Source organism: Drosophila busckii, chromosome 2R (genome assembly GCF_011750605.1).
Source record: "Drosophila busckii strain San Diego stock center, stock number 13000-0081.31 chromosome 2R, ASM1175060v1, whole genome shotgun sequence".
NCBI classification, from domain to species: Eukaryota; Metazoa; Arthropoda; class Insecta; order Diptera; family Drosophilidae; genus Drosophila; species Drosophila busckii.
In genome coordinates, this window is record NC_046605.1 from 20,172,899 (window position 1) to 20,184,987 (window position 12,089).

The 12,089-nt window shown below is 40.2% G+C and overlaps 1 protein-coding gene across 1 annotated transcript; it reads left to right on the forward strand.

The window, feature by feature from the left end:
* The first annotated feature begins 10,183 nt into the window (after positions 1 to 10,183).
* On the forward strand, positions 10,184 to 11,676 carry LOC117134697. Its single transcript, XM_033293205.1, has 2 exons — positions 10,184 to 10,330; positions 10,383 to 11,676. The coding sequence occupies exon 2, from the start codon at positions 10,709 to 10,711 to the stop codon at positions 11,516 to 11,518; it is 810 nt and encodes a 269-aa protein (XP_033149096.1). The 5' UTR covers positions 10,184 to 10,330; positions 10,383 to 10,708; the 3' UTR covers positions 11,519 to 11,676.
* The last annotated feature ends 413 nt before the right edge of the window (positions 11,677 to 12,089 follow it).

The following is a 12,089-nucleotide window of genomic DNA, read 5'->3' on the forward strand; positions in this document are numbered from 1 at the left end:
TTTGAATTATTTTTAGGATGGAAAATGAAGAGAAAAGGTATGTTTAAAATAAATCCCTAGCAAGAATTGATTAATATAAATATATATGTATAAATAAACCGATTTATGTTGAAAAGTAAACCCGAGCCCGGATGACTGAATGTATTGCAGCTACCTTTGTCTTCAGCAATTTACAGTTGCTCGAAGAATGGAGCAACAAGAGAACGTAAACGTAAATTTCGGATTGGATTTTCGGTCAAATCGGCGTTAAGTACGAGAATCGAAATTAATCGAAAAGTCAATAGTTTTCACAATTACATGCGAAAAATTTGTCAAAATGCGGTCGAAATGTTTCTAATTTTAAAAACAATTCTTAATGGCTTTCAAACAAATGGTCAGTTAAACTAGATCCTGAAAGGCATTCAACCACTTCGCAAAGTAAAATAGGACGTCCCCATCTAGATTACTCGGAAGCTGGTTCAAGACTGAAGAGAAATTTGGCTGCCGATATGGCAGAAAAAATCCTGCAGCTCTGCTGATACAAGCGGCAGCAGTCTCATCGAACAAGTTAAAAGACGAAGACACTTCATTACTCTTAAGGAAATGCATGCAAGACAAAAATCGTGAAAGCAATGTAAAAAATAAATTGTTATTGGGTGAACCAGTTCCGCTTGCGCCACCTGAGGCTCTAACGTTTTTATTGGAAAATTAATTTACCAAAAGACAGTATAAAAATATACGAGAGATGGGAAAATAGCAATTTTCTGATATATTTTCCTCATATGATAAGGTGCAGAAAGCCAAATTAGAATACAGGCCCAAAGAAATATCGGTGACAGAAATAAAAGCTTAAGTAACTTTGCAAAATTTAATAAACCACACTGTCAGCCGTATTCTACTTATGCAAGAAGATGCGATCAAACGGTATAGAAATATCCTAAACTAGTGGTTAGTTAAGGATTTGATGGATCAACAGCAACGATTTTTAAATGTCCATGCACTATTTGTGACAAACATAAGTTGGTGGGAAATTTTGGTGAAAACCTCTGGATAAATCGCTCACCTCAATCAGTACGATTTTGTAGACCACTAAGACTAAAGTTTGTTAAGGAAACAAATGACCACATTCTTTCGGAAAAATTTGGACACACAAATACAGAAGTTGTTAGACTTTGAGTATACAATTGAAAATCAGAAAATCTCTGTGAGTTCTTAATTGTATATGACACTAATAGATGGAAAGGTCTTAAATGTTAAAGGATAGTAAGGTTTTATTATATTAAATATTTCAAAATTTGTTTGAGTGTACCAATGCCCTACAAAGCTGTCGCTATGTTTGTGAATCACGTCATATTAATAGGCCTGCTGTCAATATTCAGAGTAATGAAAATACAACTTCTTTAAAAAAAATTTGTTTCGGAAGTCAGCAATAATCTTCCCTATGAGGCGATAGAATCTCGCTAATATATTTTTTTCATATATTTTAATATACGTTCAGCGCAGTGGATCTCCGCTAATAATATTAGCAATAGACCTGCCTTGTTGAGCCTGGGGAATATGTGCAGTATGGTGTGAATTCCTTAACGGAATTTCTATGCAATTTTAAATATGAGCGTTCCGATTTATTAGTAAATTGAAATGTAGATGGAGTGCCTTTATTCAAAAGTTCAGTTCAGCAAACATGGCCCATTTTAGTTAATGTCAATGGCACAAAACCAGTACTGGAAGTTGTGGAATATATGTAGGCAACTCAAAGCCTCAAGACGCAATCCTCTATTTACAGGAATTTGTTTATGAATTGCAAGAGTTGATTACAAATGGAATCATATTTCATAATAGAAAATATAATGTTAAAGTAAGTGCTTTTATTCGCGATGCACCAGCCCGTACCTTTATTTTGGGTGTTAAGCATCATTCCGGATTTTTTTCTTGCAATCAATGCGAATGCTTTTTAAAAGACAAGATAGCCATCCACGAAGTAATGAAAGTTTTCGAAATCGCTCTCAGCCAGAGCATCATAATCTCTAAAATAAAATAATGCTAAAGAATTTGCCTATTGATATGGTCGTTTAGTTTCCATGGAACATTGTTAGTAGGTCTAGTGAGAATAAAAGGTCATGAATTTTCTTTGAGTCAGCAGTCTAGCATAAGAATTTAACAGAAAGCCTAGGATTTTTGATGATCTAGAGATATAAAGCTACAAAACTGGGCAATTTTTCTACTTTACACAGGACCCATCGTGTTTAAAGGTATTTTAGATTCAGAGCGATATAAATCATTTTCTGCTTCTCAGCTTTAGGAATTAGACTTTTGCTTCATGAAGGAATATTGTGTATCAAAACTCTTACTTACTTCTACTTTTTATGTTTTCAATTGAGTCTTTCAACTTTATGTCCACTTTCAATTTTCATTGCCTTACAAATTTAAGCAATCAGACACTTATTTTCGGATCTCTTCAGACTTTAAGTTGCTTTCCATTCGAGAATTTTCTAGGACAGTTAAAAAAAATGGTTAAGAAAAGTGATTTTTTTAGAGCAATTATGTATGTGCTTTAAATGTAATTTATAAAGATAAAGTTGTTTTTATAAAGATAAAGTTTCCAAATTTATTGGCAATGCCAAGAAGATATCTTTTTATGATATGTTATTCAAATATGATATGACATTGAAATAAATCGTTAAATGGCCGACTTATTCTTGACCTAGATTCCTTTTTTGATTTTCCATTAGACTCTAACCCTTGTAGGTATATTTTCGTCAAAAGAGCTCAGTTTTAACAGTGAAATGTTGGAATACTCAATAAATTTTGTATCAGGCAAAATTTGTCATTTTATAATATCATATGTAATTTGCTCATTTACTTCCCACTCCTTAAAATGCAGTCCCAATACACCCAGTTCTTTAAAACACATGAAAGTGTTTTAATTGTGTAAGCTAAAACAAATAATGATTATTAATTTGGAGGTAATCAACATTTTTCGTATCTTAAATATATTATCTTAATTAAATTTTATATTTTTGCAGAAGTGTTAAAAAAACTAGAAATGATTGGAGAACAACAAGCAAAAATGATGACACGACTGGAGCGCGTAACGTTTGAGGTAATTTCGCTAAAGACAGATGTGTCCAGCAATTAAGGCAAAAGATTGCGGGGAGGTACAGAAAGCGAAAAAATACCTCCCGGTCAAATCATTTGGAAGTACGGAGCAAAATTTGAGGTTAGTCTGACGGACAACAGCGTTTTCGCAAATTTGGAAAGTTAATTGCTTTATTTATTTATTTATTTTTCGATATAAATTTTGATCAATTATTTTTTTATGGTTAATGATCTGTGCGAAAAAAACATTTGATTAGTTCATACAGTAAGCTTGGCGTATGATAATAACGGATGAATACGCCAAATTATTTTCTTGGCGAGGAAGCAACGAAAAATATGTTAATGTATTCGAGGAATGAAAATTACACGGCACATTCGAAGTATTATTTATTTAAATATATGCAATTAAAAATTATTTTTTACAGCTGCTTACAATAAACTTTTCATTGGATGAATCGGATTTTGATCGCGTCACACAAAAATATTTTCAATATGCTCAGCATCGCATTAACAAGGGGGAGAAGGCAGACGCCAAAAAAAATATAAATTTGTTAAGACGCTTAAAAGTAACTTATTATCAATTTTTTGTTAATTCATTTTTATTCTTAGTTTTAAAGTTATAACCTGTGTCGCTCCACCAATTGCAGTCGAATAAGAACCAGACCAGTTATAAACTTATTCAAAGTCAAACTTGGGTTCGGTAACTTGTAAGTTGAATCGTGTGTTGTTGTACACAGCGTGTAGTTGTTTTAATCTGCAATATAATTTCTTTGTACAAAATATTTCACTTAAATAAACTATGCTTATCAAATTTGGACCGCCCAGTCGGATCCGACTTACAAGTGCCGGAAAACGCGCGGTCACTCACAATAGTGTGCCCACGTTACAATAAATACTAAACAATTAATACCGACAATACTGAAATACCTAATGATGAAATACCTAAATTATAGATATTAAGCCCAGTGGGCAGTCCTAATGTGGTAAGCGTAGTTTGTTAAAAGCGGCTCATCCATGTTGGCCGAGGTGCTGGTCGACATCAGTTGCTGGCAAATTTTGAGCAGTGAACATGGCAACGGACAACGACAGCGCCACTGTAGTTGCACTTATGGCAATAAATATTTGTTTGGGGAAGCAAAAAAAAGATGAAGCGGCAAAACGGATGTGGATGAAGGAATGGTACACTAAGCGCAAAAAATGTACACAAAGGAAGCTTTTAAAGGAGTTGAAAGAAACGTCTCCTGTGGACTTAAAAAACTTTCTTCGCATGGACAGTGCAACGTATGAACAACTGTTAAGTTAAGTAATAAGTGCAAACGAACGTCTGTCAGCGACTTTGCGACCTAAAATTCTTAACTGGAATTTCTCCTCCTTGGGCGCATTGTTATAGAAACATGTCAAGCAATAATTTAAATAGTTAAAATGCTAATGCTCAAGGTGAGAAATTTTTTATATGTTATTTACATTTATCGTGTATATGAATTAGTTCAGAGATTTTGCGTATCCATCGCTGTTAAACAAATCAGCAAAGTATGAGTGTTATGTTGGCGGTTATCGCTATGTGTGTATGTTAGTTTACAGTATGAGCAGTGCATGTTAACTCTTAAAATAAGTGTAGCCGTTAATTGAAAATGCCTATACATTTATAACAATGAGAGAGTTATATTTTCATGTATAATAATTGGAACTGGATTGATTGATCTTGAAGTTGTGTTGGAGTTACTCAATAGTGGAGAGCTCGCACGAAAGATTTGCTAACGCGGATACGCCTTCATTGGCATCTGATGCTGAACTGGACTTTTTTGAGTATTTAGCTTATTTGGTATGTTAGCAATGCTTAACACCCCTGATAAGACAGTAAATTCATACGGCCTTGCATGAGGAGTTCGTCAATTCCCTTTTTTGCGAAAAGCTGCTGCTCTTTTGATAACTCCCTGAACATAACAGCCCATCCTTCGGCATATATGTCGGAGTCATCCTTTGGTTTCTTTGCGCTGATATTGTCCAAGTGCGCTACTGCCTTCTGTAGGAACGAGATCCTTCATCCAATTTTCGTTTCGGCGCCTTTGGCTAGAAAATAATATTTGCAATTAATAACGTATTTATTTAAAGTTAGTTTAGATGCCAGGAAATGAAGAAGAGTGGAAAGAAGTCGCAAAGGATTTTGAAATGCAATGGAAGCTCGTCAACTGCATAGGAGCTATTGACGAAAAGCATGTTCAAATCAAGAAACCAAGATCATGGGGATCATTTTACTTCAATTACAAAAAAAAAACCTTTAGCATTGTTCTCATGGCGATAGTAAACGCAGAATGAGAGTTCATTTGTGTGGAAGTTGGAGTAAATGGCAGGGCATCAGATGGTGGAGTATTTGCCTAATCAGAGTACAAAAGGCGCTACGATGACCAATCGCTTTTCATTCCGAAACCTCGCCAAATTGAAAATGCATCATATGAATTGCCATATGTGCTAGTTGGGAACGACGCCTTTCCCTTGTCAAAAAATTTGATGAAGCCGTCAAAAACTGGAAAAGGAGCAGCTCATTTTTAATTACCGCCTCTCAAGAGCTAGGCGTATAGTCGAAAATGCATTTGACATAATCGTCAACAGATAATGAATTCTTCTTTATATATATATATTCTATATATCTGGTGGAACATGTCCATTATGTCCCCGCAAACTGCCACCGTACGCTCTCTTTAATTGAGCAACGGCTGGCAACGCCCTGTAGTGCTGGGGGCCCTTTAATAAGGCCGAATTTAAGGACATGTTACCAACCTTTGCCGCTACGTCGAAAACAATTCCAATTTTCCCTGGCTTGTTTGGATTTTCGACTCCAAAATGCGACAAGTACCATGTCAGGTTGCGATCGCTGACCGCAACCTCTTACGGCTTTAATCACCGGGCATATCATTTTTCAATGTAGTCGGTCATGACCCTCTGGTAGGCCTGCGCAAAACTCAAACTTGCGCTTTGTCTTCCGCTCTAGGTTGATAAGTCTCCTGAGGGCCATTTCGTAGCTATTAAGCAGAACGATACCGTCACTCTTCCCTGGCCTACTCTCACAGTGTTCTTCTCGAGCACCCTCTGGGTGTTGACATCGGCGCTGGCTTCACTCCAAAGTTCTCCGTTTCAAAGTACTCACTCACCATCCTGTACATTGCGTACTCCAATGACATCGCAAGTAGACATAGCTTCGGTGATGGTATCCGTGACTGACCAGTAGTGGGACCATATACCACCCATCTAAGTGGGGTGGACGCTGCGTACGGAACTCGTAACGTCTGCCGTTTGGTCCGACCCACGCAGGCTCTGCATCGGTAAGTTCAAACTGTGTACAGCATACACTTCACTCACGTTGTGCCGCTTGCGCTTGTCCATCCCGCTGATCTGCAGATTAACCACGAGGGGCTGCACACTGGCTGATCTGCCTCCATACCACTGGCCTTTCAGCTGCTTGCGCTCTCCTGTCAAACCTAAGTAACGCAGCAGAGCGCTGTCCACCATGGTCACTGATGACCCGTCATCCAGTATGGCGTACGTCTCCAGCTGCTTGCTCGGACCGTACGTTACAGGCAGAATCCGAAACAGCAGACGCTCTCGCTCCAGAATGCAGCTCAAGTTCGTCTCTGGCGGCGGAATTCTCTAGTCGACGCCTCTCCGTTGCGCCAGAGTTGCTTCCTGGACGCCTCTCCTTCGCTCTGGAATTGTACCGTCAGCGCGAATTGTTCCCTCGACGCATCTTCTTCGCGCCGGAATTGTACCCTCGGCGCATTCAGCGTTATGCAGCAGGCGGTGATGCCTCCTTTGGCATCCCCTTATTTGACACACGCCGTCCTCATTGCAGGAGCGTGCCAAATGTGCGCCTGCCAGGCACATGAAGCACAGCCTTTGTTCTTCTACCAGCTGTAGTGGCCAAAAAGTAGTAATAAGCTTAGCGCATACAAATACTACTATTTTATCGTGTAGGCGTAGACTAATTGTAAGAAACACTAAAGCTTTTAAGCTTTCTGATCAGCGAGCTTTTAAGCAAGCAACCACTCTGGCCGGAACTTCGCGCGAGAGCAAAGCTTAAGTGCAGTGACCCTTGTAAGCAGACGAACGTAACTGCACAATCGTACGATGACGACGTTTTGTGCTGGCGCCAAGCACGCGCTTCATATGTCTGTCATTAGAACAAAAGAGTACAGCTATCGTCTGACTAGACAAAGCGAAAGCTTTCGCTAGCGACAGCGAGTTATGATCAAATTTGCGCTGGTCAGGTCAGTAATGAGATCAAACTGAAAGAGAAAAGACGCACAGTTCGTCTCTAACGACAAAGTTCTTTTATAAACGCGTGTTCTGTGTAAAAGTTATAACCATAAGTACAAGGAAAGCTAAGCCAAAAGTGACTGCCTTTACTGGTTTAATTAGGCCTAATTATAAAAAGAAAATAGGTCAGTACGCAGTTTTATAAAAATATCTTGGAATATATTTATATATATGTCTATATATATCAGAGAACGGCAGGGGTGGCACTTTTTTGACACCATGGCATTCACAAATCATGGGTGTGGGTAAATACGCGCGACAAGCAAAACAGAGGCATATGCCTTTACTCATATACACAAGACAAGCCTGGGTGTTTGCAAGTGCCGAAAAATAAGGGCAAAAGAAAATGTGCGCACATGCAAAATGCGATCGGCAGGCATATAAGCATAAGCGAGAAAAAATCTCGCTTGCTGTCTCGGTCTGTCTGCACTGGCAGCCGCGCCGACGCAACAGCAGGTAGCGAAAGAGACGCGCACATTAGGCGAGTAAAAAATTGCATGACCTTTTTTTGTGTTTCTTCACATTCATTTTCGAGCCTTTTTGACTTACCCAAGCAAAAGGCTTGTAAAGGCTTATGAAAAATTTTCGGGCAACAAGAGCCGCAAATTCGGCTGATTGTGTGGGTAACACCATGTAAGTAACATGGCGATTTTAGGGGTGCGTACACTCATGCCGTTCTCTGATATATATAGATATACATATAAAGGTTCACATCGCCATATACATATATGTATATATATAAATGTGTGACATATATACACTACTGGCCAAAATAATAAGTACACGCGTATGAGGTTTGTTTCAAGCCTCGTACAACTTTTTAAATAAACTTAAAGAAAAAATCCACTTTATTTTTAGTTTTCGAACTTACCCTAGATAATAAAAATACATAACAAAAGAATTTTTCATTTCAAATTTAAAAACTACGATTGATTTTATCTAAAAAACACAAAAACGGGTTGGTCAAAATTATAAGTACAGCAATTCTTCTAGAAAATTTCCCGAATTTCTTCTTAGTAGTAAACTTATAGTAGTATCCGGTATAACCACCTTTTTTTTGAACCATTTTCGCAATTCTTTTTGGCATACTAGCAATAAGTTTGCGGCAAGTCTCTACTGGAATCTCATACCAGGTTTTTTCAACAAATCTCCACAAATCTTCAGCATTTTGAAGTGTTTTCGTTCCAATTCGACGTTTCAAGTCTGCACAAATGTTCGATTGGGTTTAAGTCCGGAGACTGACTTGGCCAACTTATAACAGTTACCTTGTTGTCCTTAAACCAGGCCTTGACGAGTTTTGAGGTGTGTTTCGGATCGTTATCCTGTTGAAAAACCCATCGCAAGGGCATGTTTTCCTCAGCATATGGTTGCATGATCTCCGTTAAAATTGTTTTATACTCGAATTGAGTCATAATACCATTTATGCGGTGTATTGGGCCAACGCCATTCCAAGAAAAGCAGCCCCAGACCATGATGCATCCGCCTCCATGCTTTACTGTTTTTTTCGTGTACCGGGAGTCGAATTGTTTGCCTTTGGGTCGTCGTACAAAACGTCTTGAATCGTTTCCAAAAAGATTTATTTTTGTTTCATCGCTCCAAAGTATATTATTCCACTTATTTGACCCCTCCGGTCCATACCAAGCCAAATGATTCTCGCCAAACTTTTGCCGCATCTTTAAATTTTTTTTCTGAAGCAATGTAATTTTTCGGCTTATACCACCTGGTAATACTGCCTCTTGCAGTCTACGACGAACCGTTCGGGAGGAAATTTGATTTTCAATTTGGACGGAAATGGCCTTGGAAGACATGAACGGGTCCTTTTTGGCAAGAGTGACATAGATGTACATAGAGAGCATCCAGCATACAGTAGTAACTAATAGTGGCGGAGACCACTGGCACACACCGGACTCCCGATGCATAGTCGTCTACAGAGTCTGAAGGCTTGTTCCCGACCCGCCTAGAGCGACTTCGAAAACAAAATATGTATAATTGATATAAACTAAAATTAAACACATGAGCTAAGCCAATAAGCAATGTGTTAGCTAAATGCATGAAAAATTGAATTGAATCAAACCTTGCAAGCCCAAGCTTATTAGCATATCGCCTAAGCCTTATATCGCACTTAGCCTTCGTAATTAATTTTGCTTAAAAGCTAAACTTAATTTACTAAAAATGTTATGCTTAATATTTTTTAATAATTTCTAGCTTTAGAATTATAATGTAATATTGAACCGAATCAAAAAAATTTTATTTAAACGGGCATGTTCAGGTAAAAATTTGGTTTAACATGCTCGTCCGTAGATATATGTGTTTGCGAATTCTTTTCTTTTTGACAGCCAGATACACCAAGCATCGCTGAGCTCAACGACGGCATGGAGTAAGAATTAAAAAGTGCTGTAAGTCGCAAACAAACATAAAAAAAAACTAATTATTTAACCTTATGGCCAAAATATATATAAAATACCATATATATACATATATATATAGATATATTTATTATGTGCTAGTGTGCGAGTGAGATAGCACCATGACATACATTTTTCTATAATGATTATTTGTTTTAAACCTATTCAACTTGTTTAAGGCTTTTATTTTTACTTTAGGCTCTAATTTATCGAATTACACTGCAAGTGTCGTCGATAATAACATGAAATTGAAATATTTACATTAAGAATGTGAACGTTGAACATTTTAGGCGGCAACAAAAATAGCACTATTTTAAAAATAACTTAAGAAAACGAAAAAAAAACGGGAAGTTCTGGAATATTTGTTGTCGCGGCACGGATTGAATATCGAGTAGATTGTTATCGCTGGAGTCCCGCCGCTAGGAAATGCGGTATTTCAGTATTTTTAGAAGTATTTGTAACGCGGCAACACTATTGTAAGTGACTGCGCTTTTTCCCGCACTTTTGTGAGTCGGGTCGGACTGGGCGGTCCAACTGTGGTAAGCCTAATTAAGTTAAGTCAATACTCTGTACATTGAAGTTCTATTACAGATTAAAACATGCATTATCAATAAACACGCCGTGTAGACCAACACACGTGTCATATCCAAACTACCTAACCCGAGTTTGAATTTGATAGTTTTTTGAGCAACGCCCAGCCCGGCCCCCCTTTCGACTGCAGTCGGTGCAGCGACATTGTCTTTTAATCACACTGCGCTGGCTTGAAGCGTGTGATTGTCTTGTGAATCACATATGTGCGTCCGCTTGACGCGTGTGATCTTGTATTAATCGCATTGTGCGTCCGCTTGACGCGTGCGATCTCGTTTAGATAGCGTCCTTGTGTGACGCCTAAACGAGTTGGAGCATAATTACTGGGTATGTCTACTCGCCACTCACCCAGACGAAGCCCACGGCTCATTGAGGAGCCACAAAGCGAGGCCACTACTGCTGCGTCTACGACTACCACTACGACCGCCAGCATGGCCGCCATTACAGCCACCACAACGGCGTACAGTGGCACGAGGTCCGCGACAACCGTACGGCAGCGAGAAAGCACGCCTAGCGCAAAGGCAGGAGTTTCATTGGAAACGCGTGATAAGGCTGTTAAGGCGAAGGGTGACGACACAGCTGCTCAATTGGAGTATCTCAGGCAGAGAATCACCATGTTGGAGGAGGAGCTGCAAGCCGCCAAGACGGTGAATGTAATGGCGGACACAACGGCGCCGGTACCAGGAGTGAGCGAGACAGCGGACAGGCCGCCATCTTGTACTGAAGCTACTGGACCACGTAGTGATGGAGTGAGCGGGACAGCAAACGTGCCGCCATTTTGTGATATTGGCGCGCACGCGATGGAAAATTGGCGGGCTGCAAGGACGAAGGTTATTTCGAGGGAAGGTATGCCAAGTCACAGTGAGACAGTGCATGTAGGCCCGAACACACATGGCCCTATGCACTGCTACACTTCGTCAATGCACACCCCACCGTATTGTGCGACGAATGCGCCAGCAACTTATGGAACGTTGCCTCGACGTGTTGGCACAGACGATGGCCAACCGATACTAACGCCATCAGCTGCGTTGTGCGAGTCAACTGGGCCGTACAATAGGTTTGTGCCACGCAAGCTGCCTGAATTAGCAGCGACCTCACCGTCTCTTTGGCCTCGCCCTGCAAGGCTCTCCTCTGGCTGAGAGGATTGGCCGATTTTCGTATGTGCATACAACGAGACGACTGGAGCATATGGATGCTCAGACCTGGAGAACAACCAGCGACTGCTCAAAGCCTTGCAGGGCGAGGCCAAAGAGACGGTGAGGTCGCTGCTAATTCATCCCAGGAATGTCGGCATGGTGATGGAGCAGTTGCAATTCCGCTATGGCCGACCGGAGCAGCTGATACATAGTCAGTTGCGGAGCGTGCGTGAGGTGGCCCCTATCCAGGAGCGCGACCTATCGAGGATCGTGCCGTTCGCCACACGGGTGAACAACCTTAGGGCGTTCCTGCAATCCACGCCAAATGGTGAACCACATCTGGCGAACCCTACACTGATGGACGAACTGGTGGCCAAACTACCTCTAGCCAGGAGAGTAGAATGGGCCAGACAGGCTGCCACCATCCGCCCGTATCCAACTGTCGTGCACTTTAGTGAGTGGCTACAGGAGCTCGCTAATGTGGTATGCACGATAACGGATGCTGACAGCAGGGAGCCGAAGCGACGAGTGCTACATGCCAACGCTAATCAGTGGACTAGCCCCAGGCGTGAGG